Source organism: Diceros bicornis, chromosome 11, assembly GCF_020826845.1.
Source record: "Diceros bicornis minor isolate mBicDic1 chromosome 11, mDicBic1.mat.cur, whole genome shotgun sequence".
NCBI classification, from domain to species: domain Eukaryota; kingdom Metazoa; phylum Chordata; class Mammalia; order Perissodactyla; family Rhinocerotidae; genus Diceros; species Diceros bicornis.
In genome coordinates, this window is record NC_080750.1 from 36,718,035 (window position 1) to 36,744,401 (window position 26,367).

The following is a 26,367-nucleotide window of genomic DNA, read 5'->3' on the forward strand; positions in this document are numbered from 1 at the left end:
TTTTTTTTTTTGTATAGTTCCCCTACACTTGGGAATGTAGATAATGAAATCTCTTATGTTTTGTAATTCATGTGTCAATTGTTATTTGTAGATTGTTTGAACATTAAGCTGGGTTAAATGACTTTGAGTAGATCCTCCCCATCATCAGTGACTATAATGTGACATAATTTAAATATATTTCAAAGAGTGTATGTATAGTTGAGTCTTATCTTCAAAATTGTCTCTGTGGGTAGTAGAATATTTAGTTTAATGATGCTGTGATTTTTCAGAATACTTGTACAGGCAGCAGAACACAGTGTTGTAAAAAGAACATTACATAGTTTGGAAGATTAGATTATAATCCTGATTTTTTTTTTTCCTCTACTGACTGGCTATATAACTTGTGGAAATTCACTTTTTCTGTCTGGACCTCATTTGTCAAGTGCAGGGCTGGCCTGGATTAGAACCTTCAGGCAGAACTGGATCTGAAATTTGTGGGGCCAGCATAAAATGAGAGGGCAGCGCCCCTTAGTCAAAAACGAAGAATTTCGAGATAGCGACAGCAGAGTGTTAAATCAAGTGTGCGACTTTCTGAGCACACGGCCCTGTGTGACTGCACAGGCTACATGCCCGTGAAGCCACCTCTGCCTCAAGGTCTGGGGTGAGGTGTGGGGACATCTCCTGGGGACTTCAGAGAAACTGTCTCTGAATAGCTTGCTTATGCATGGAAGTACGTTGATCACGCACCTCTGGGCGATGGGAGATATAGTTAGCTTACATACACCAGAGTCGTTTCAGAGAGGTTAAAGATTTAAATGTGAATGAACAATACTCAGTCATGAAATGTTATAAGCGAAACTTAGACAAGCTATCATTTGAAATGGTTTGCAGAATCACCTGGTTAATGTCCTTAATACTAAGAACCTAATACACACATTTGATAACCACATTCATTTCCTATAGAGAAGTGGGCAAAGAACAATTTACTGAAAAAACCTTTTTCTGTATCCCCTGGAACCTACAGAGTGTCATCAGTGAATTACCCTGAATCCTCAATCTCTTTTCTAAATATTCCTCTTTTCCTTCTGTTCTGGCTGTTTCTGAGGCCACTGGTGCGCTCTTTCAGGTAGAGGTTCTTCTTTTGGTCTCTCCTTCAGTATTGAGAACATCTGATATAGGTGTTCTCTTTGCTCTTCATTTTTTGCGTTTAGCTAGTTCTTTTCCCTTGAGAAATATCAGCATCTTTGAAACACATGCCACTCGTTCTATCTCACATGCTGTATACCTCAATATTGCAGTTATTTACTCATTTCTTGGCTATTCTTCTCATTCCCTGATGGTGTCAGCTTTTAGCATATTAAAGGGAGAATGCCGGCTATATAAAACTACATGTTATAAAAATCCCCATTATGTGTTATTTTTTTATGCTATGTATATTTACGTATTTAAGGAAACAATACCCAAATGTTAAAACCAAATCTTAGAGTTAACTGTCTGTGCACTATAATGTTATAGATAATTTTGTTCAACTTTTAAGTATTTTACTGTAATAAAAAATAGGAAAACTATTTTATAATCAGAAAAAAAGTAAAAGTTACTTGAAAGTGAAAACAACCTATTTTTTCCCCATCTGGTTTCACCTTTTCTATTGTAAAATTGATTAGATCTTTTTTTGAGAAAGAAAGCTTCAGTCTTCATCCCTTTCCCATAATCTAGAGTAATAAATGGAAAGCAAAAAAGAGCAAGATGGCTTTTAAGCAGAAAACAGATTTTCCAGAAGAATGTACATTGCGTCAAAATTAAAGGATATTTTAAAAAAACTAATTTTACACTTTTGTGATCTCCATCCCCAGAAGAATGTAGGGAAAGAGAGACTAGAAGAGAATTCTTTCTGGAAGGAAATATAATGTGAGAAATTTTAGGATTTATAAAGAATCCCTAGAAGATACCAAGAATGGTTAAGCAGAATTTTAAGAATTTGTGCAAGTATTTTTGTTATAGTGTTGTGAGAAAAGTAGAATATCAAAACGGTAAACTATGTTTAAAAAAAAAAAAAGAGATTGAACGTGATTGTGTAAAAATATGAACATGGTTATTTCTGAGGGCTGGGTTTATGGCCACTTTTTAGCTTGTTTATACCTTTTCTTTTGGCCCCCAAACAGGACTATTTGTGTCCTTCCCTCTTTCTGTTTTATAATATTATGGGTTAGTTTTTATAATCTGAAAAAAAAATTTTAAAGTATACTTTCCCTTCCAATCAGATTTAAAATAATAAATTGTCAATTTGACATTGAAGATTCTCTTGTAGCCTCTGTTAGGGAATAATTGTTATGACTTTTCAGTGACTTAATTGTAATAATAATAATACCACCTAAATTAATTTTGTTACCGTGTGCTGGATGTTATCTGTGTGCTTTATCCTGATTATACACATTTAGTCTTCATAAAAGTCCCATAATGTAGATTTTTATTCCAATTTTACAGATGAGGAAAATGAGGAAAAATAACTTCCTGAAGTCATGCTACTGTAAGGTCAGGCCCAGCATTGGCACTTGGGCAGACTCACTCCAAGGCCCAAGGTGGTTGGTTTCAGATTTAGTGGTGGGGTAGAGATGGATCACTCATGGTGTGTCTGGGGTCACTAAATACAGGAGTTGTGGAACATCCTGATATGCCCATCTGGTTTTCCTGGACTGTAACAACTTGTGGGTAGCATGGGAGTCCCATTAATTGTAAGAACTCAGACTCAAGCACTGATGGTGAACCTCAGCTCACTTCCGCCTCTCACTGGTTCTAACCTGCATTTCCCTCGCCCCCACGGAAGGTGTCTTAAAGGTGTTTAGGCTTGATCACCTATTCACCTGAGATCTGCTATGCACCATTCCTTATTCTGCCACGTCCCTGTGCATAGGGCATTTGAGGGGATGGTATGGAGATTACAGTGAGTGGGGGGTGTGTGTGTGTGTGTGTGTGTTTAGGGCCCTATCCCTTCTTTTCTGTTATAGTATTTTGGAAGATAATTAAAGCAGGGCTGCATGGAGCCCACCCGTGATGTTGACAGCTGTTTCATGAAACCCTTTTCAGATTTTTAATTATACTCTGCCTTCTTTTGCTCCCTGAATGAGGTCATGGGGCCAGAATGAGAAAACTTAAATGAAAAATGGCAATTGTACTTGTAATCAGCCTTGCCCTCTGCCTTGAATGCTTTATTTCTGGGTAAAATTTAGTGTGAATAGTTCCTGCTCCCTCTCCTCTTCCTTTTCCTTTTAATAGGGGAGTGAACCTGGGCTAAACCTGACCCACTAGTTTTCCAAAATACTCAAATGTGTCTGAACTTGAGCTTAGTCACCAAATTGAATCCTCCTCCCTCAAATAAGTGAGATTTAACTTATGAGGCTGAATTTAAGTATAATTTGTTTGCAAGTTTATTTACCAAAGCATGCAAGGGAAGGAAATAATACTGCAATGGTGTTTTATTGACCTTGGGTAGCACCAGGCTATCTCATCGGTTATTGTGAGGAATAAAGCACCATAAAATGCTTTCAGTAGTGCCAGCCACAGTGTAAACACTCATGTTACCTATTGTAATGTTTCCAGTCCAACCTTATTATTATCCAGTGATACCTTCATATGCACCTGGAATTTATAATTGGAAATTGCTAGGCTCTCACCATTCTATTTGTGTTCATATTTTAAAAATGTGATTTTTACCCTCTTTCATAATTTGCCTAAAATAGTAAAAACCTTCTCTTCCCTTCCCAGTGCAGAGTCATAAGCATCTGAGGAAGTGGGGCAGTGAGAGCGAGGGGTACTGCATAGAGGGGTCTGCATCAGGGAAAGGGGGGTGATGGTGGGAGGGTACAGAGGCAGTATGCAGAAGAGGTGGCTGGAGTACTTGGGAGATTGGTTATGTTGAGCAGCTATGTTAATTGAGCAAATAAGAAAATATGTTGAGAATAATGGGAGTTCAGGTTTCTTAATGTCGGAAAAGAAATTTACAAAATTGGAAAGGGGTAGGATAGAAAGAAACTTGAAGTATTGGGTTGAAATTAGATTTATTGGTATGAACTTATGGGTTTTAAAGTACATAGCTAGGGGCCAGCCCGGTGGTGTGGTGGTGAAGTTCACATGCTCTGCTTTGGCAGCCTGGGTTTGTGGGTTCAGATCCCAGGTGTAGATCTACAAACAGCTCATCAAGCCATGCTGTGGTGGCATCCCACATACAAAATAGAGGAAGATTGGTACAAACGTTAGCTCAGGGCCAATCTTCCTCACCAAAAAAAATTAAAAAAAAAATAAAAAATACATAGCTAGATGTAGGAGTAGTAATATGTGTATGTGTGTGTAAATATATATGTATGTGTATATACATATAACTGTATTTCTTCAGTCTGTCCGCCAAGAAGACGTGGAAGCAATGACACTCCCTTAGCTCTGAGCATGCTGTGCCCAGATCTTGGTTTCCAAACACTGCCCTCCACTAAAAGGAACAGAGGTTCCTTTGGGGAAATGGCTGATTCTAGGACTGGGACAGGGACAGTGTAAGATGAACCTGGGATACCTTTTTGGACCAGAAAGTAAGGGATTACTCAGAGAATTAAGGAGGCATGTCAAAAGACACAGGAACCAGGTAGAAGGGGCCCCTGCTGGTCAAAACTAGGACAATTTGAGCATTAACATAAATAATGAGAGTATTGGATACAACTCATTGGGTAAATAGGAATAATGTATGTGTGTGTGCTGGTATCTGTACATGTATGGCATGCACATGTGTGTATGTGTATATATATGTATTTTTGTTTTTGTTGTTAGTGCCTTCAAGTCGATTCTGATTCCTGACTACCCTGCGTACAGCAGAGCAGAACCCTGCCAGGTCTTTTTGCACCATTCTCTCATCTTCTGGTGCTGTGTCAGACAGTGCTGTGCTGCTACTCATAGGGTTTTCATAGCCAATTTTTTGGAAGTGGGTGGCCAGGTCTTTCTTCCTAGTCTGTCTTAGTCTGGAAGCTCCTCTGAAACCTGTCCGCCAGGGATGACCCTGCTGTTATTTGAAATACTGGTGGCATAGCTTTCAGCATTACAGCAACATGCAGCCACCCCACTATGACAACCGACAGACGGGTGGCATGGTTCCCTGACCAGAAATGAACCTGGGCCACGGCGGTGAGACAAATTTTAACCACTGGACCACCAGGGCTGGCTGTGTAGATGTCTATGTATAAATATCTCACACACACACACACACAAAGTGAGGGTTGGGAGGAATCTCAGCAAAGTGACAAAGGAGGAGAATAAAATCAGGCATAATCAGTGTCAAGATGGGGTCAAGAAACCTTGGAGGCATGAGAAATGGGAAGGTGGGAGGGAGCTGGCCATCAACAAATGAATTCTCCCCTCATTGTAGCCCTACGTTTTCTTCTAGTACATAAACAGATGTTAAAAAAAACTCTCAGTTTGTGTTTAAAATAAGTCCCTGCAGATAAGTTTTCCCTTTTATAATCTACATTTATCAGACTCCCCATCCCCCTAAAAAAATTTTCTGCTCTTAGGACCCTTGGTAACCCCATTCATTGTAGGGAGGAGAGAGGAGAAATTTCAATAATAATTTTTCATCTCAGCTGCTCCACAATTTCACATCAGCAGTTCTTCGGTATTAATACAATTATTTCTGAGTGTGGATGAAAGAAATGTCCAGAACCTTGCTGGTGCTGACTCATCACAGTCGCCTTGGTAATTTCGTTACTTCGCCTTGCATGGAGGTTTTCAGTGTAGCTGTTTGACAGAGATATTGGCATACCGAGTCTCCTGGGTTTCAGAAATGTGATTTGTCTCTACAGACATCAAAGACATTATTTGTAGGTGAGATTTCTCCCTCCCTCCCTTCTTCTGGGAAAAAATGTCATTTATAAGTGCGATTGCCGTGACCTGGAAAAAATGACACTTATATTTATTAGTTTGAAAAGAAGAATTACGTTTTTCAGATTCTGAGTACTTAGACATATTGCTGGTATAATAGTACAAACGAGTCAGATTGATTGTAACAGAGGAAAGACCTCCCAGATAGATATTTTATGACCTATTTTTTTTTTTAAATCTAAGATTTAGTAATATTGTGAGACATAGAGGCAGGAATTCTTATGTTGAAGAATAGAATTATTCTTGGTGTTAGCAAGCTTCAAAAGTAGATAATGTCTAGTTACCTTGACTTAAACTCCTCTATTAGCTATTTTATCACTAATTTTTTTCTTTGAACAATAATCTCAACAAAAAGACACACTGGAAAGGATAGATATATTTTGAAAAATTGATAGAAAAGTCCTACAAATTTAGTTATAGGTATCCAGAGACTTAGAGACTAAAAAACTACTCGTGACAACTTATATGTGTGTTTTAATCTGTTTCAGACACGAAATCGTTTTGAAGGAACGAGGTCAGAAGTGGAAGAGCTTATGAACAAAATCAGACAGAATCCCAAGGACCACAAACGAGCAAGTCAGTTTACGGCAGAAGGCTACCTGTATATACAGGAAAAAAGTAAGAGGCCCTCCAACAGTGATACATGACTAATTAAAAATTATTTTAAAACCTCTTATTGTAGTTACTCTGGTACTTTTGGAATAGTTATTCCTACCAGTTTCTTTCCTCCTCCTATCCTAGAAAGTGTTTCTTGCATTTTGGGGGAAAACACATTCCTGCTTTAGGGAGGGGACAGTGAGATTAGAACTCGGTGAGCACCCAGCTTTCCAGCTACACCCCTGAATTCTGCACCACACTTTGCTAAAACTTGTTTGTAAGGGAGCCAGAACTTGGTGTAGGGCTGAAAGCGATGCAGAGTATTATCTTTTTCCTCCTTTCCCTTCACCCCCATCCTTATCACCAACACACACACATATATACATTCATACACATATGCCTACCCTCCTCTGTGCCCCCTCCCCACAGCCCTACTTCTCCACGTTAAAGTCGAGGGAAATACTTCTCTTCTTCCTTCATATCATTTCTTTCCACACTGATCTGAGATAGTTTCTTCTTACTAAAATTATCAGATTGATTGCAGATGGCTATAAAAAATGTTCCTAGATGGCATCGTGAGTTATCTCACAGAGTTTTTGGTATTGTTGCTACCTTAGTGAATATGCAGTGCCTAGGGAATCCTTATTTTGTAATTAAGAGACCCAAAAACTCTTTCAAATTTTTGACAGTTTGGTTTTATTTTAACAGTTAAGCTCTTAAAGTTTACTACTTCAACTGTAGAACTTGATTACTGGTTAGTAGAAAAGAGGAGAATGTGAAAATGTTTCCGTATTTATTATTTTCCTCCCTTTGCACCCTTGACTGTAGTCAGGGTGCTTTACAGATTTCGTTTCATTTGTTAAGAGTGGCTGATTTATAGGACTTTCAGACTGACCAGCCTAGTAGCAGAGAAGACTCATGGAGCAGCTGTGTGAGTGGATGTGTGCTTTGTGTGAAAGTTCGCGTTATATGCAGCCAGCAGAATGGTGGTTGTTTTTCCGTTTGTCCTTATTTGATCTGGGTTATCATGTCTCATGAAGAACAGTCACGTGGCATGGCAGAACTTGAATTCAGCTGATGCTTTATCTTCTTTTTTTTTTTTTTATAATTTTATTTATTTATTTTTCCCCCAAAGCCCCAGTAGATAGTTGTATGTCATAGCTGCACATCCTTCTAGTTGCTGTACGTGGGACGCGGCCTCAGCATGGCCGGAGAAGCGGTGCATCGGTGCACACCCAGGATCCGAACCCGGGCCGCCAGCAGCGGAGTGCGCGCACTTAACCGCCAAGCCACGGGGCCAGCCCCAATGCTTTATCTTCTTAAATCTCAGTTTGATTTTTGAATTTGAAAGAACTAAATTCAAATATAGCGTAGAGACATAAGAAGGATAGAATTTTTGTATTAGATGCCCAAGTGAAAATCACAGGAAACTTTTATTGTTAGATTCATAACTGTTGCTTAACTTATTGACTTGGGGAGAAATTGGACTGAAACTAGATGGAAAAAACAACAAAAACAATAGTGGCAAAATTCTTCTCTTATTAACTGTATGCCAGGCACTGGGCTAAGCTCTTTATATAACTTGTCTCATTTGATCCATTTAAAAACCCTATGAAGTGTAAGGTACTATTACCCCATTTACCATGAGAAAATGGAAGCACTGAATGATAAATAATGTTCCCTAGATCACACAACTCCTAAATGCTGGAGTTGTCAGTCTGAGACTGGAGTCTTGCCTGGAGCTTGGAGGAATGTGGAAAAGCATCATTAGCCTCTAACCTCAGAGCTGATTGAGTATGTAGGCTCAGGTGGGTGTCAGGAGGGGATGGTAGCTTAACTAGTGGAAAAACTTTGATATTTGGGGCCAAAGACTCTGATTTGAGGTTTAACTTCATCATTTCTCAGGCATTTGGTCTAAGCTGAAGTTTTTTCATGTTAAAAAGGCAATAATATACCATCCCCTTCTCGAGGTTTTTTTCTTAGTATTGAATGAAATATCTCTGCAATATTTTTGTGAACCATAGAACATGATACAAATTCTGGCTATTGATAGCACACACACCAGTGGCTTGCGAATTCTGATCTTTGGACTAATGATGGTCTGAGATGAGTCTTATAGTGGTCTAGTAACCCCTTAGTCACTGGCACCCCACCCCCCTGCCCAATAATGTAATTAGCTTTTCCTAAAGCTAAATGCATTCCTTTTAAATGTGTCCCTTTTTCCCTCCTAAGTTTGTCCTTCTTGCGTTTTAGGTATAGAACGTTTATTTGTTTGTTTTTAGATGAAGTGATGGTGATAATAGATGTAAATTGCTGGGCTTTTTAAATGTCTTGGTAAAAGAAAAAATTTTCAGCCTCTGTTGGGCACAACTTTTATGTTTGGACTTTTACTAGCACTTGAAATTCTAGATGCTAGGTACCTGTGACATAGACCATTGTCTTTTTTTTTTTTTTTTTAAACCCAAAATGTGTCCTACTAGGGAGTAAAGTCAGAGGCTTTTTTTTTTTTATTGGCAGGGGAAGATTCGCCCTAAGCTAACATCTGTTGCCAATCTTCCTCCTTTTTTTTCCTTCTTTCCCCCCACCCCCAAAGCCCCAGTACATAGTTGTGTATAGTTGTAAGTTCTTCTGGTTCTTCTATGTGAGCCATTGACACAGCATGGCTACTGACAGACAAGTGGTGTGGTTCCACACCTGGGAACTGAACCCGGGCCACTGAAGCGGAGCATGTGGAACTTTAACTGCTGGGCCATCAGGGCTGGCTCAATCATTGTCTTTTAAGAGCTCTGATGATGGTAATACTGACTTAGCAAGAGGTACAAAGTGGTTCTGAGAATGTTTTCGTGTATATGTGGACAGCCCACCCCTATATTCTTCATACTTAATTCTAAAGCTTAGCTTTACCGTCGTTAGTAAGAGCTGCTTACCAAGGTGCTATAGTGGGCATAAAGCACCAGATGGATTTCTAGACTAGATGCTTTTTTCAGCACTATGATTCTATGACCTGTCTTTTTGAGGGGCCAGAAGGGAATCCAAAACCATCACATGTATTGAATGGAATTCTTGAAACCCTCGTGAACTCTTAATGCCTAGAAACAAACAAAAAACATAGCTTACAATTAAGAGATTTTCAGGAATGAGATAATGGTGTAGCAAACTATTTGAAAAGTATGTCTTTAAATCACTTCTGTGTTGCTGAAAACTGTTAGGAACTTCTCCCAAATTATCTCTTTGAGTCTGGTTATCTCCTCTTGTTTTTCCCTTTTATTAGAACCAGCAGTGCTGCTGATTTGTTTCCTTGAGCTGTATTAGTTGCTGCTTATTGGGTTTTTCCTCTTTAATAATGTGTCTGGAATTCTGCATATCTGCTTATTTATGAGGAAAAATATGAAGTTCTATTTCTTGTTTCAGGGCCTGCTCCATTTGGTTCCAGTTGGGTCAAACACTACTGCATGTATCGGAAAGCAGCCAAGAAGTTCAACATAATCCCATTTGAACACAGATCTGGGGGGAAACTTGTAAGTATTGGGTTTTATACTTTGTAATCTATATGAGGTAGTCTTTGAGGGTGTCATTTTAATGGTGTTTATATTCACTAATGATAAATACATTTTATTTTCTATTTAGGATTAAAATCTTTGTTTTCATTTGTTTCTAAATAAAATAGGCCAGAAAACAACAATTCTTGTGTTTTTTGAATTGTGTGCATGGGTTTTTATGGTCAGATTTTTTCTCTTTTTTTTTTTAAGAGAAGAGTAGAATCCTTTTATGTCACTGTTATTGGAAGATTTAAGTTAACACCTACACCAAGCTTTCACGATTCAGTGATCTGTCAGGTCAGTATTTACACAGGAGAACTGAGGTGCATATGTGTATTCTCACCCTGAAAACATTATAGAGTAGATGATCTATGGTGACTTTTACTGTTTCTCACTTAGATTTTCAAAGTTCTCACTTAAATATTCCCCATTTAGTTTACTTTTCCCATAGAAATAAACAGCAAAACAACACACGATAGCAAGAAAAAAGCAAGAAGACCACAGGAGTTGGCTGTGTAGGAAAGATGACCTTTATACGTTTTAAGTAGAAGCTGCAGCTCATAGCAATAATCAGTAGTCTAGAGACCAAGTTCTTCCCACCAGTATTGAACATAATTGATAACACATTTTAAGAAAGAAGGGTAATTCATTGCTTGCTGGGTAGATGGGCATAATTTTGCTTATGTGAATATAGAATTAACCCAAGTTCATTTCTATTTACATATACTTTGCATCTTCCTGAAAAATGTTTAATGCAGCTTATAATACAAACACATTTTTGTAATAATGAAATAGACATGGAAAATCAGGGCCATAGAGAAGAGGCAGAAGTCAGGATGTCACTCTGGAAGGCTGATGGGGTTAAGATTGAGCTTGAGGTTTGAGTCTGAATTTCCAGTCAGAGCTAACTCAAGTCCTAAGACAAGTCCACTTAGTGGTTCTTTCTGTTTTAGCTGCCAAATAATTTTTAAAACAGTATATTTTATAGTATAATGACTGTGATATTTTGTATATTTGAATGTTTCATATTATCTGGAGATCCTCATATTCTAGAAAATATTAAAATATTCTAGAAGTGTCTGCTCAGACTTCTTACTGTTCTTTGTTGAAGACCTGTGTTCCTGCATTGCTTCTGTCTCCTGTCTTTACCTCTTTTTAATGCTTTTAGAGAGGATGGTTTGGTGAGGTAAAGTGGTACCATATTAAAAAAAATTAAGAAAAGATAAATTGAGGGTGAGTCACTTAGGAAACAGGAAAACCACGTAGATTGAGTGATTTAGATTACAATAGCTGATCTAAGGCCCTTGGTGTACTTTCAGGTAGATTCATACGGAATTGAAATTTTTATAAGTCAAAAATGTGACCATTTTTGACTATTTCATATAGTATAATATAATATGATATAAAACCAAATTATTCTTTTTAAAAGTGTACAATAAGAGGATAACATATTCTAGCATGTGGAAACTATTGTTAATTCACCTTTTAAAATTAGCACTCATGAGGTCTGGTTTAATGTTACTGTAATCAAAGCAGGATCTAGAAAACTGTAAGAAAAAGAGAATGACAAAAATGGTTAAGATTTTAATAGTGTTTAAATAAACTAGTTTGAAAGAGAAAAGGATAAAGGGACTTAAAATTTTGAACTTTGCCCCCGTTTCCCCCAAATATATGATACTTCAGTGTGTATATGTTTATACTGTAGTTTTTGAGACTGTTTAAAATGATTATTTGCAGGGGGATGGAGAGGTGTTCTTTTTGAAAGAATGTACCAAAAGGCATACTGACTCCATTGACAGAAGGTTTTGTTTTGATGTAGAAGCTGCTGACCGGTAAGTTATGGGGATTATTGGACTTCATGAAAGAGTCATTTTTAAAAATGATTTTTTTTTAAAAAGAGGTTAATTGCAACTAAGATTTCCACAGCTTGAAAGAATGTTATCTTTTTTTTTCCTTTTTTTTTTTGTGAGGAAGATCAGCCCTGAGCTAACATCCATGCCAATCTTCCTCTTTTTCTTTTTTTTTTTGCTGAAGAAGACTGGCCCTGGGCTAACATTTGTGCCTATCTTCCTCCACTTTATGTGGGATGCTGCCACAGCGTGGCCTGACAAGCGGTACATTGGTGCACACCCAGGATTTGAACCCCGGGCCGCCAGCAGCAGAGCGTGCGTACTTAACCGCTACCCCGCGGGGCCGGCCCGGAAAGAATGTTATCTTGTTAGATTTCCAGGCAATGTATTCATTGTGAGCTGTTTAGTCTTGGTCACTATGTTTAGCTGTGGAGTGATAGCTTAATCGTGGCTGAAGCTGGGAGTTATTCTAACTGGTGTTGTCACTTAAAAGATAACCTTGGAGTATTTCATTGTTGATCCAAGCCTCATTTGTGTCACTAAAAGAATGAGTGGAAGTAAGGAAGTGGGTGACAAAGCTAGAGGTGGTGGTGGTGGCTATTAATACAGAACAATATTCGTTTTTGAGTGTGGGAATTTTCAGTGTATATACTCTGTGTTGGAGGGTCATAGGCAAACTCTGTTTATTCAAAGACTATTTTTTTCTTCCTATATAACTTTAATTTTATTTATTTATTTTTCCCCCAAAGCCCCAGCAGATAGTTGTATGTCATAGCTGCACATCCTTCTAGTTGCTGTATGTGGGATGTGGCCTCAGCATGGCCAGATAAACGGTGCGTTGGCGCGCCAACGGGGCCGCCAGCAGCAGAGCGCGCGCACTTAACCGCTAAGCCATGGGGCCGGCCCTCTTGCTATATAATTTTAAATTATTTAGTTATAAAAGAATCTTTGCCAGAGAAGAGGAAATAAAAAAAGTTCATCTGACAGTATTACTACTTGTCTAGTATTTATTTCTCTGTCCTCCTGTAGCACTAAGGAAAATCGGAGTACTCATAGAATATTTCTTTTGTTTTGGCTGACAGTATGGTGGTTCCTTGCCAGCCGTGGTTTTCGCGACAGTGGTCTTTAGAAAAGGATGTTTCATATTTGTATAATAAAAGTTTACAGTATGAGATTTTTTTACCCAAAAGTTCATTTCAGGTCAGTACCCAAGAATACAAAAATAATTAATGCTTCATCTTCCCTCAGATGATATAACTGAGTCTATGGGGTTAGTGCAGAGAGAGAAGATGCTCTACTTTCCAGTAAATGAATTGAAGACGAGGAACATGAAAATGTGCTCTTAAGCACCGTGATAAATTTGGCACTACCATGAAAAGGACAGATAGTTTAATAAACATTTTGCCAAGACTGGAAAAAAATGAAAGGAAATGTCATTGTGAAAGAAGTTAAATTTCAAGCCAGTAAGGAGACTAGTTCAAAAACGTTAAGAAGAGATTCAGGCTGTGTAATAAACTTGAGCATACATATGTGTGCATACACCTGTGGTTGGCATTTGTCAAGTCCTTTCTAAGCGCCAGACAGTGTTCTAATTCTTCCATGCTTTATCTCATTTAATCATCACCACAGCTCTACCAGGTAGATATTATCCTTCCCAATTTATGATGAGAAACTGAGGCATAGAGAGCTTAAGCGATTCTCCCAAGGTCACCTAGCTAGTCAGTGGAAGAACTGAGATTTGAACTCCTGCCCAGGCTCTTAACCACTATGCTATGGGCCTCAGAGTATTATCATGTAATTGTGATGTTTCCTAAATTATTGACAAAGGAGAGTCAGCAGAGATGTCTACTCGAAAAGGTGTTAAGTGAGGTTAATCTTATTTGTTTTGAAAGCAGGGTACTTCTAGTACTTTCATATATTGTTTTAATACAATTTGTATTATTTTTGCCTAAACCTATATATTCTCTAAGACCTTGATCACGCCAAATGCTCGTCATCAGTCACAGTCCTTATGATGATTGTAACCTCTTTCCACTACTTGCATAGATTGATGAGGAATTACTATGGAGTTACTTTTATCTATAAAGGATGATACCTTGTAGGGAGACTCTTGGAACTGGGGAAGACCTTAGAGGTGATTTACTCTAGTGCTTTTCAAAGTGCTTTATAGGGAGACCCTCTTTTCAAATAAAATTTTACACATATATAAAACGGAAACGAAGAGTTTTCTTATTAAAGTGGGACTGGAGGCTGGATCTCTACCTTTTCAGCTTCCTTCCTCTTGTAGAAATCTCTGATTTACTTCTGTTGACACTCAGAGCTTCTTTCTAGGAACTCATGGCAGGGGGACTACTAACTTAGTCCAGATGGTTAAAGAAAGGTGTACAGAGGATCTGACATTTAAATGGATAACTGAAGGATTATTTGTTGTCATCTGGGATTGAGACTCATATTCCAGGCAGAGTGAATAGTATGTGTGAAGATCTGGAGACAAGAGAGGATGTGATCCCTGTGAGGTCCCTGGAGACCTTCAGCATCACTGGAGCAGGAAGCCAGGGAGAGTGGAGAGAAGGCTTGAGATAAGGGCAAGGGCCTGACCTTGAGATTTTTTAGCTTAATTCATTAAATGATTTCAAGCAGGGCAGTGAGTGACATAAATATATTTTTCTAAACTCACTCTGGCAGAGTAGAGAAAGGTTTGGAGATGGCAACAGTAGATAAAAGGGCCATGCATTGGTGTGGAGGCAGCGGGAATGGAGGCTTGGGGCTCCGTCTGAGGGAGGTTTTTAGAGATAAATTGGATGTTGGAGTATAAGGTGAAGGAGGGGAAGGTTTCTGGCTTGAGCAACTAGATGGTGCCATTTACTAAGATGGAAAACCAAGCAGGAATAAGGATGGAGAAAGATGATCAATTCAGTTTTGGGTCATGTTGAGTTGGATTGCTGTGGGTCATTCAGTAGGATATTGGGTGTAGCCCTTGGCAGCTTCAGCAGCATTTGACTTGGTACTTACCTTCTACCTCCTACAACTCTCCCATCCTTCAGCTTCCATGGCAGTGAGTCATACTGGTTCTCGCAAAATTTCTTGGCCTTCTCTTTGGTTGTCTTTTCTTTCTTTCTCTGTCTGTTCATGTTTTCACCCTAAAAGTGTATCTCTGTATAGTATGTGTTTTTCTTACCTTTTTCTGTGTTTTGAACTGCTTTTAGAATCTTTAGATCCTTATGTGTTATGTCTCCAATGGTTAATATAATTCTTGGTAATTTCGATATCACTTTGGATGATACTTTTAGTACTTTGCTTCTTGACTCCTTGAACTTTTCTCCTTCAGTCATCTTCTTCTTTACCCTACCTCAGCCATTCCCTCTCACGATCATTCCTTAGATCTTGTCATTATAAGGACCTGCAACCCCTCTGTAATCTCAATTGCAAGGCTTTCTCTTTCTGACACCATCTTCTATCCTTCGCTGCTTACTCTTTTCTAGTAAGTGTCCTTAGATTCCCCATCAAGGCCCGTAATCAATTGATCCTAGTGTTCCTCAGTCCTGCACACTGTCACTTCTTTCCTTACCTAGTTTAAATTTCATAGTCAGTCATTATAGTCACTCTTTTAAATACACTCAACTCCATTGCCTTGCTTTTCCTTTATTATACTTGTTTGCCAACCCCAACTTAAGTAAGATTTAATTCTGCCTTGTCTCTTCGTATTAGACTTGTTCAACCATGTTCACTAGGATCACTTCAGATTCATGACCACTAGCCTCACATAGCCATTAATTCTAACCACTATTCCTGTTACGTTTTCTTAGTTCCTTCTTTCTCCTCGTTGATGAATATTTCATATTTCCCTCTCTCTGGTACTGCCTCCCTTTCCTGATCATTTTGTCCTCTTTTGTTGTGAAAAAACAAGCAATTAGAAGAGATCTTCCGTTGCCATATATACCTACTCTATCATCAGTGCCCAGATACCGTGACTTTCCTCCGTTACTGTGTGAGCTGTTTGTGTTCCTAGCTGAGGCCAACCTCTCTGTTTAGTTGTTTCCACTCCCTCTTCCCATTCTCTCTCTACTCCAGGATATCACTCAACCAATTCTTCCTTTTCTTTTTTGTTAACATTAGTTTTGCCCTTTCCACTGATGATTCCCATCAGCATACAAAATACTCTTATTTCATCCATCTTAAAAAATATCACCACATCACCAATGAAAAAACCCTGTTGTCACCAGTCTGCCCTCTGGTCTACTGCCCATTTCTCTCCTCTCATAAACAGCAGAAATTCTTCAAAAAGCTATTATTTAAGATCTCAAATTTCCTTTTTCCTATTTTTTTTGAGCCCTCTCCAATCAGGCCTTTGCCTCCACCTCTCTACTGCTGTCATTTTGTTAAGAACATCATGATCTCCACATGCTACGTCCAGTGGTCAGTTCTCAGTCCTCTTCTTCTTTCCTGGCAGCAGCATCTGACATGGCCAGTCACTCTCTCCTCCATGATATACTTGCTTCACTTGGCTCAAGGGCATCACACCTGGCCTGTTTTTTCTCCCACCTCATTTGCTTTTCCTTGTTTAGACTCCTTTACCAGTTGCTCTTTGCCAAGACCTCCTGATGTTGGAGCTCTTTGGGGCTCAGGCCTTAGGGCCCTTCTCCTTAACCCTAACTCTAACCCTTATGATCTTGTCCAGCCTCATGACTTTAAGTGTCATCCATATGTTGGTAACTCCCAAATTTATTATCTCTAACGGGATCTCTTCCATATATTTTTTCAAAAGGAATACATGCTTATTGTAACACTTTTTCTAAAGCTCTTTGTTTAACTTGAAAATAACTTTATTCTTGTATGTGTCTCTTTGAGTCTTTAGGATCACACTACTTCTCAGTTGAATTACAGATTCCTGTTGTCTCTGGTTTATTTCCTCATTTCTAAACAGGGAAACATCTATTTAGGTTATATGTTACCAATGGATAGTGTTTGTGGGGGCCCTTAGGTTCCTGCCACCTGCCCACTGTCAATGTCTTGCTGTTGGTCTCCCACTTTTGGAGCAAAATCTGGAGGGGGGGCGGTGAGTGTACTTTGAGGTCTCTACCCTAATTCTGGGATTTTGAGGGCATCATTGAGTGAAAAGTTTGAACGAGGTAGGCTCTTCTCTTGTCTGTTTTCCTGATTCCTGGCCAGGTAGGCTACTGGAATTATAAGTAATTTGTTCTTGGTCTATTAGATTATGAATTCCATGAGGGTAGGAACGCCATCTTAGTATTATTTGGTACTGCAATACCAAATGCAGTGCTTTATATGTGGTGGTCATTCACCAGATTTGTACTGGATTAAATGAAATTGAATTGTTGCTTAGAAGTGACAGAACTGGGATTAGATTCGATCAAGCAACTGTCAGTCAACTGTCCTTTTCTTCTGTACCACACTGCAGCACTGTGAGTGCCAGTGTTTTCATTCTGCTTAAAGAAAATAAATGTAACCCATTTTGGAGCATGTGGGTATTGTAAATGTGTTTCTGGTGGAGTTTGTACAGAATTCCTATTGGGTACCTTAATATAATAATTTCGCAGTTGACTGCATATGTTTAATATAAATTTATTTGGTCTTCTTTCCTGGTATCAGTTTTTGCTATTGTTTATTCCTTGTGTTGGAAAAGCAGTCAGGTGACATTGTGACAATAGATAACACTCTAAATTGCAAAATGGAGCCTAGACTTGCATTTGATCTGTGTAGATGTAAATCAAGAGCTTCCACTTAATTGTTGCATGAATTTGGATCAAGTTTGGTTGCATGTAACAGAAAAACTCAAAAGAAGATGGCTTAAACAGTGTAAAGTTTCTTTTTTCTCTTGTTCAAGAAGCCTAGAGGTAGTCAGATCAGGGTTGACTATCATGCTTTTTGGTGTCAGATTCTGCTCCCTCTTGTGCATGGTTTACCTTCCCCGTCACCTTAGGTCCAAGATGCCCACTCCCATTTATCATATAGCACTGACTCTTGGAGGACCGCTTTCCAGAGGTTGCACACACTACCTTCGCTCACGTACCATTGACCTGAATGGAGTTGCATGGTTGCACCTAGTTGCAAGCGGGGCTGGGAAATGCTGAGGCTGGGAAATTGCCGTCTTTTGTTTCCAGACATCCATGTGCTGTTCTAATACTTGGAGAATCTGTTACTGAAAATGCAAGGGCGGATGGCTCTGGTCGGGGATGTGGGGTCAAACTAGGCATTATTGCTTTTATTAACAATGATGGATGTGTGCTTCATTTTCCTCCCCTCAATTCAGTAAAAGTTTATCTTAGCTAAGAGTTAGCATTTAAGAACACCATCAAAAAAGTGAAAAGATAGCCCACAGAATGGGAGCAAATACTTGCAAATGATATATCTGATAAGGGACTTGTATCCAGAATATATAAAGAACTCTTATAATAACCTGATATAATAATTCAGTAATTTGATAATAAAAAGATAACCCAATTGAAAAATGGGCACAAGATCTGAATAGAGATTTCTTGAAAGAAAATACAGAGGTGGTCAATAAGCACATGAAAAGATGCTTAACATCATTATCCATTAGGGAAATGCGAATCAAAACTGCAGTGAGATACCACCTCACACCCACTAGGATGGCTATAATTAAAAAGTCAGATAACAAATATTCGTGAGGATGTGAAGAAATTGGGACTATTAATCACTGATGGTGGAAATTTAAAATAGTGTAACTGCTTTGGAAAACCATTTGGCAGTTCTGCAAAAAGTTAAGCATAAAGTTACCGTATGACTCAGAAATTCTGTTCCTAGTTATATATCCAAGGGAAATGGAAACATATGTCTACATAAAAACTTGTACATGAATGTTCATAGCAGCATCATTCATAATAGCCAAAAAGTAGAAACAACCCAAATGTTCAATAATGAATGAATAGGTAAAATATGGTATATCCATACAATGAAATATGACTTGGCAATAAAAAGGAATGAAGAACTCATACATACTACGATGTGGATGAACCTTGAAAACTATATGCTAAGTGAAATAAACCAGTAACAAAAGACCACGTATTCTATGATTCTATTTATATGAAACATCCAGAACAAGCAAATCTATATAGACTGAAGTAGATTAGTGGTTGCCTAGGGCTGGGGGTTTGGAGGGAAATGGAGAGTGACTGCTAAATAGATATGGGTTTTTTTTTGGGGGGCTGATGAAAATGTTCTAAAATTGAATTTGGGGATGGTTATACAAGAGTGTGACTATATTAAAAGCTATTGAATTGTAAACTCTAAGTAGATAAATTTTGTGATGTGAATTATATCTCAATAAAGCTTAAAAAAAAGAAAGGAACACAGCTGCAAATAAAGACTTCCCATAACTAAAATAAGGCTCTTAAAATGACTATGAACATTCACTATTTCATGCCAACCATATTGCCAATACTATGGCCTGTGAAATGGTCATGTCACTCCTGTTAGGTTGGAGAATGTTTCATGTAGTTGTTTTCCCTGTGGCAAGCTGTAGTCTGTCAGGAGATGCGGCTCTCCTTCCTGAAGGGTGAAATAATCATCTCCTCACCCCGCACCCCTACAATTTTGTTATATAACTATCATGCTTTTAGCTTCCTTGGCATGCTTGCCACATGCCACATTGTGCTGTGACCCCCACACATTTGCTAGATAAATAAGTACGATTCTGTGAAGTTCTCCCACACATAACATTCAGGCACTGCTTAAAGAAAATGCTTCCCATTTTGCTCTCATTAATCTGACATTTCAAATATTATATTTGGTTTGGTTTTGCCTAATTCCTAGTATATCGCTCTTAAAAGGATGGCAAGATACTTCTTACTTTTATAATTCACCCCTTTATATTTTCTGATGATGATGGAGGATGAAACCACCTGTATATCTGAAGCATTATGCGTTTCAGGATGTTTTACACCAATGACTTGAGCATCTGTGTGCTTGGTACTATGCTGTTTGTCACCTTAAAAGACTGAGTTAAGAATATGTTGCTTCCAGAAGCCCATGCAGTTGGACTGAAGAATAATAATAATGCTTTTGTAGTTCATTAGCTGTAGTAATATTTGTAAGTATTTTATAGTGCATCTCATTTAGGCACCTAAACAATCATTGACTGTGTTTGGCTCTGAGGATGCAAGAGTAAACCAGAAACTAATAGGCCTGCCATTAAGGGAGCTCACAGACTAAGAGGGTTTACAAAGAAATCACAGTTCAGAGGTCTGTCTGAGGGGCTTTGGGTGCTGAGAAGCAATAAGGAGTGGGGCTGACTGGGAAAGCCTACTAAGAAAAGTTGATCGTTAAATTGAATCTTGAATGTCTGTTAACAGTTTGGAAACTCAGAGGAAGAGAGGCCCAAGGCAAAAAGAGTCATAGAAATCTTGAGAAAATATGTTGAGATAATCTTTTAAGTCAGAGGTTCTCAACCGTGAGTGATTTTATGTCAGGAAACATTTTGATTGTCACAACTGGGGTGGGGAAGGGCAAGGGCAGGCTGTGGCTGCTGACATCTAGTGGATAGAGGCCAGCCATGCCACTAACTATCCAGCACAGGACAGCCCTCCACAACAAAGGATCGTCTGGTCCAATATGTCAGTAGTGTCGCTGTTGAGAAGCCCTGCTTTAAAGCATTTGATAAGACAACTCCAAAAAATGTTTGTGGAATTGAATGGAATTTTACTATTTTCTTTTACGTGAATATATTTACGAGTGTATATTTCAGGAAAAAAAAAAAAAGTGTAACAGTAGCTTCATTGGTTGTGGTGCAGGGGATGAATAACACCAGAATGTGAAGGGCTCTGTGGCTTTATCTGGTCAGAGATGGTGCGTCATTCAAGAATTCTACTAAGACTCCAATGTAGGGAGAATAGGAAAGGAAGTTATTTTTGAAGAATTTAGATAGAATTCGTAAAAAATGAAGTGGGTAGAATTAGAAACAGCATTTCTTGTATATAGGCTTCTGTGTTTCTCATAGAATGTAAGATTTTGCCCTGAAGATGGTATTGTTGATAGTGTCATACTGAATGCCATGTATTTGTTGGTTCTAACATTTAAATGGAAGTATGAATTTAATATGAATTTATTCTTAAAATGCATGCCAAAGAACATTAGAGTGGGTCATAGAAAAGTTTTTAGCTTTTGTGAATAAAACTGTAACAAACAATTGTATACCAAGGTTTTTGTGGACACACATTTTCATTTCTCCTGGATAAATGCCTCGGAGTGGGATTGCTGGGTCCATGGTGTGTGTATATGTGTGTGTGTGTATGTATGTATGTATGTATATATAAATACGTATATATTTTTTGACTTTTTAGGAAACTGACCGTTTTCCAAAATAGTTTTATCCTCCCACTAGCAATGTATGAGAGTTCCAGTAGCTCCACCTTCTTACCAACATTTGATTAGGTTAATCTTTTTCATTTGAGCTAATCATGACTAGTGATGTTGACCACTTTCTCGTGTGCTTTTTGGCCATTTATATTTCTTCTGTTGTGAAATGTCTTTTCAAATCTTTGGCTTATTTAAAAAATTATGTTGTTGGTCTTTTTGTCACTGAATCGTAGGAGTTATTCTAAGTATTCTGGATACAAATGCTTCATCAGGTACATTAATTGTGAATATTTTCTCTCATGTGGTTTGCCTTTTCATTTTCTTAACAGTGTCTTTTGATGAGAAGATTCTAATTTTGATAAAGTTGAATTTATCAGTTTTAAAAATTTTTATTGGTAGAGCTCTTTGCTCTAAGAAATCTTTAGCTATACCAAGGTTGTGAAGATATTTTCCCATGTTTTCTTATAAAAGCTTTATAATTAGTCTGTGACTCATGAAGATTTTTGAGGTTGTATGGTGTGATTTGTGGAAGTTGAGTGTTATTTATTTTTTCCTATATAGACGTCTAGGATTTCTAGTACCATTTGTTGAAAAGGACTTTCCCATCATTGAATTGTTTTGGCATCTTTGTTGTAAATCATTTGACTGTATGTGTAAGTCTATTTCTAGATTCTCTATTCTGTCGCACTGATCTATTTGTTTGTTCTTTTGCCAGTTTCATACTATTATTATTATTGTAGCTTTATAGTAAGTCTTCGAAGCCAGGTAGTATAATTACTCTATTCTTTTTCAAAATTGTTTTGGTCCTTCTTGATCCTTTGCATTTTCATGTAAATTTTACAGTTTATTTCTAAAAAAATCCTACAGGCCAATTTTATCAAAATGGATCCTTGATAATTCATGATTATGACTTTCTATTTAGTTTTTAATTTCTCTCAGTGATGTTTTATAGTTTTCAATATAGGGATCATGGGCATCTTTTGTTAAATTTCCCTAAGTATATTATGTTTCTGGATGTTATTTTTAAAGGTATTATGTCTTACATTTCATTTTGCAATATACTGTTAGTATATAGAAATGCAATTAGTTTTCGTATCCTACAGTATTGCTGAGTTGACTTATTAGTTCTTGTTGTTTCTTTAGGATTTTTTATGTACACAGTGGTATCGTGTGAATAAAGACAGCTTTCTTTCTTTCTAACCGGTATGCCTTGTTTTAATTTTACTTGTCTTATTGCACTCTCAAGACCTCCAATAATATGTTAAATAGAAGTGGTGATATTGGGCATCTTACCTTATTCTCAATCTTAGGGGAAAAGCATTTATTATTTCATTGTAAAGTACAATGTTTGCTGAAGATTGTGCATAGATGCGTTTATCATGCTAAGGAAGTTTTTGTCTATTCCTAGCTTTAATTATGAATAGATGTTGAATTTTGACAAGACATTTGTCAATGTCTGTTGAAATGATCATTAAATATTTTTCTTGAATCTGTTAATAGGTGAATTGCATTGAATTTTATAAGTTAAACTAACCTTGCATTTCTGAGATAAACTCTACTTGGTCATCGCATATTAATCTCTTTGTATATTGCTGTATTCATTTTGCTAATATTTGGTTAAGGATATTTGTATTTATGTTCATGAGGGATATTGTGTGTTGTGTTCTTTTTTGTAACGTCTGTGTCTGATTTTGATATCAGGATTATGGTGACTTCAGATAAGAGTTGGGAAGTTTTTCATCTTGCTCTGTTATTTGAAAGTGTCTATGTAGTATTTGTATTATTTCTTCCTTAAGTGTTTGAGGGAATTTACCTGTGAAGCCATCTTGGTCTGGAGTTTTCTTTGTGGAAAGTTTAAAAATTATGGATTCAGTTTGTTTAGTGGGTAAAGGCTTATTCAGATTTTCTATTTTTCTTGTGTTAGTTTGGTAAATTGTGGTTTTCAAGGAATACGTTTATTTCTTCTAAGCTGTTGACTTTGTTGGCAAAAAATTCTTCATAATATCCACTTGTTATTTTCATATCTGTATGTTCTTTAGTGATACTTTTTTTTTTAAGCTTGATATTTGAGATTTTTATTTTAGTTTTTCTTGGTAAGTTGTACCTAGAGCTTTATCAATTTTGTTAATGTTTTCAAGTAACTCATATTGTCCGTTTTATATTTCACTGGTTTCTGCTTTTCTTTTTACTCTTTCCTTTATTTACTTTGGATTTTATTTTTTTACTCACTTCTTAAAATGGAAGAATTGATTTTCTACTTTATTTTTGAATGTAGACATTTAAATTTATAAATTTTCTTTCTTTTCTTTTTTTTTTTTTGGTAAGGAAGGTTGGCCCTAAACTAACATCTGTTGCCAGTCTTCCTCTTTTTGCTTGAGGAAGATTGTCCCTCAGCTAACATCTGTGCCATTCTTCCTCTATTTTGTATGTGGGATGCCACCACAGCATGGCTTGATGAGCGGTGTGTAGGTCTGCGCCCAGGATCTGAACCCACGCACCCCAGGCCAATGAAACGGAGTACATGAACTGAACCATTACGCCACTGGGCTGGCTCCTATAAATTTTCTTTTAAGGACTGCTTTAGCTTGCATCCCACAAATTTTGATTTGTAGTGTTTTCATTGTAAATCAGTTCCAAGTAATTTTTTAAATTTTTTTGTGTGATTAGGACATAGGTGTTGAATTTTAACCCAGGTGTTATTTAGAAGTGTTTTAAAAATCCCCAAAGATTGAGGATTTTCTACATGTAATATTATTATTGCTTTTCTACTTTAATACTCTTTTGGTCAGAGAACATACTCTGTATTTTATCAATACTTTGAAGTTTACTAGATTTGTCTCATTGCCCCAAATGTGTTCTGTTTGGTAAATTTTCCATGTGCACTTGAGAACAGTGAGTTTTCTGCTATTGTTGGGTATAGTGTTCTCTGTCAATTAGATCAAGTTGATGGATAGTACTGCTCAAATCTTCTATATTGTTTTGATTTTTGATATTGTTCTATCAGTGACTAAAGTAAGGATGTTAAAATCTCTATGATTAGGACTTGCCCGTTTCCCTTTACTTTTGTCAATTTTTGTTTCATGTATTGAATATTTGAGCTCTTTTTCTTTTTTGTGTATGCACATTTGGTTGCTATGCCTTCTTGATGAAGTGACCCTTTTATCATTATGAAATGTCTCTGTTTCTGCTAATAATCTTTATCTTGAAATCTACCTTGTTTAATATTAATATAGTCACACTAGCTTTCTTATGCTTAGTGTTTACATGGTTTATCTTTTTTCATCCTTTTCCTTTTACCGGTCTGTGTCTTTATGTTTAAACTTTGTTTTTCATAAACAGCATATAATTGAGTCTTGCTTTGAAAAAATCCAGTCTATTTAGCTTTTGATTTTTAATCAGGGTTTTAGTTAATTTATATATAATGTAATTATTGATATGTATGAGTGTAAGCCTACCATCTTGGTTTTGTTTTCTGTCCTGTTTGCTTTTTGTTCTTTTGTTCCTCCTTTGCTGACTTCTTTTTAGTGAATTGAGTCTTTTTTAGTATTCCATTTTATCTTCTCTGTTGAGTTTTAGTTATGCCTCTTTGTATGTGCATTTTTAGTAGTTTGTCCTAGAATATAACATGCATTTTTAAATTCACAGTATCTACTTTTTAATAAACAATATAAGAACCTTACAGCAGTAGACTTCTAATTATCACCCTTTGCCCTCTGTGCCCTTGTTATTATATATTTTAATTCTACATGCATTATAAACCCAATAATACATTACTACTTTTACTTTATGAATACAGTAATCAGTAATCTTCTAAAGAAATTTGTTTTATTTACATATATGTATATATAAACGTGTGTATGTATGAGTTTTTTGTCTTTTTTTTAATACCAACATTTTTATCCATTCTGATTTTCTTCCTTTTTTTCTGTAGAATTGAGTTTCTATCTTGTGCCATTTCCCTTAAGTTCCTTAGGCTAATTTAATTTGAGCATTTCTTGTAATGCAGGTGTGCTGGAGAAGAATTCACTCATGTTTTGTCTGTCTGAAAATGTCTTTTATTTTGCTTTCATTTTTGATGGATGTAAAATTCTAGATTGATAGGATTTTTCCCCCAGCACTTCAAAGAAGATATTTGATTTTCTTTAGGCCCCTAGTTTTTTTTCTCATGACAAGAGATCCATCTTTCTTGTTGTTTCCCTATATGTTGTCTTTTTATTTTGCTGCTTTCAACATTTTCTTTTTATGATGTGCCTAGGTGTGATTTTCTTTGTTTTATCCTACCTGGGGTTCATTGAAGTTCTTGGATATATGAGTTGATATTTCTTATCAGTTTTAGAAAATCTTAGCCTTTATCTCTTCAGATACATCTTCTGTCCCATTTTCTCTTTCTTCACTTTCTGGGATTCCGATTGCATTATGTTAGACCATTTGTTATTTGTTCCAATTGTACCTGCAGGATTTTAATTTATGAAAGTAACTGAGTGATGACATGGAGAGGCGAATGCCACTGGAAGACAATTTTATTACTCACAGTTTCCAGAAGAGGGCACACTATACCACACAGGGCCATGTGGGAAACACCAGGTTTTGGTCAGGAGTCAGGAAGGAGTGAGGGAAAATCCTAGACCAGAGCCGTTTTGGGGTTTCTGTGGGAAAGGCAAGGCAGAGAAAGGGAAACAGCTTAGGATTGGCTAGTTTGAATAATGTCAGTGAGCTTTAGGCTCTAGGGGTGGTTTTTAGTTGTCTGGTATCTGGCCCTGGGGTGATTTAGGGCCAGGTAAATCTTGTCTTGGTGTGTGAGAGTTAGGTAAAGGGAATGGTTGGGGATACAGACTCGAGATTGTTTGGTTTGCATATGAAAGGTGTGCTCCTGAATTCTCCATCACTGTTATTTTATTTTCCATTTCTTATGTATCCATTTTCTCTTTTTAATAGTTTCCATCTCTTTGCTGAAATTTTCATCAGTTTATACATGTTGGCCATCTTTTGCACTAGATCCTTTAACATACGTATACAGGCATACCTTGGAGATATTGGCGAGTTTGGTTCCAGATGACCTTAATAAAGCAAATATCACAATAAAGTGAACATGGCAATAAAGTGAGTCACATGCATTTTTTAGTTTCCCAATGCATGTAAAAGTTATGTTT

At 37.2% G+C, this 26,367-nt stretch overlaps 1 protein-coding gene across 2 annotated transcripts in view; it reads left to right on the forward strand.

Moving 5' to 3' along the window:
• ARHGAP10 (Rho GTPase activating protein 10) overlaps positions 1-26,367 on the forward strand; it is a 291,364-nt gene that overhangs the window by 112,618 nt on the left and 152,379 nt on the right. For both annotated transcript variants that reach the window (XM_058550168.1, XM_058550169.1), the window contains exons 8-10: positions 6,384-6,513; positions 9,904-10,010; positions 11,769-11,863. In XM_058550168.1, coding sequence (XP_058406151.1) covers positions 6,384-6,513; positions 9,904-10,010; positions 11,769-11,863 — 332 coding nt within the window. The remainder of the gene's footprint in view (positions 1-6,383; positions 6,514-9,903; positions 10,011-11,768; positions 11,864-26,367) is intronic.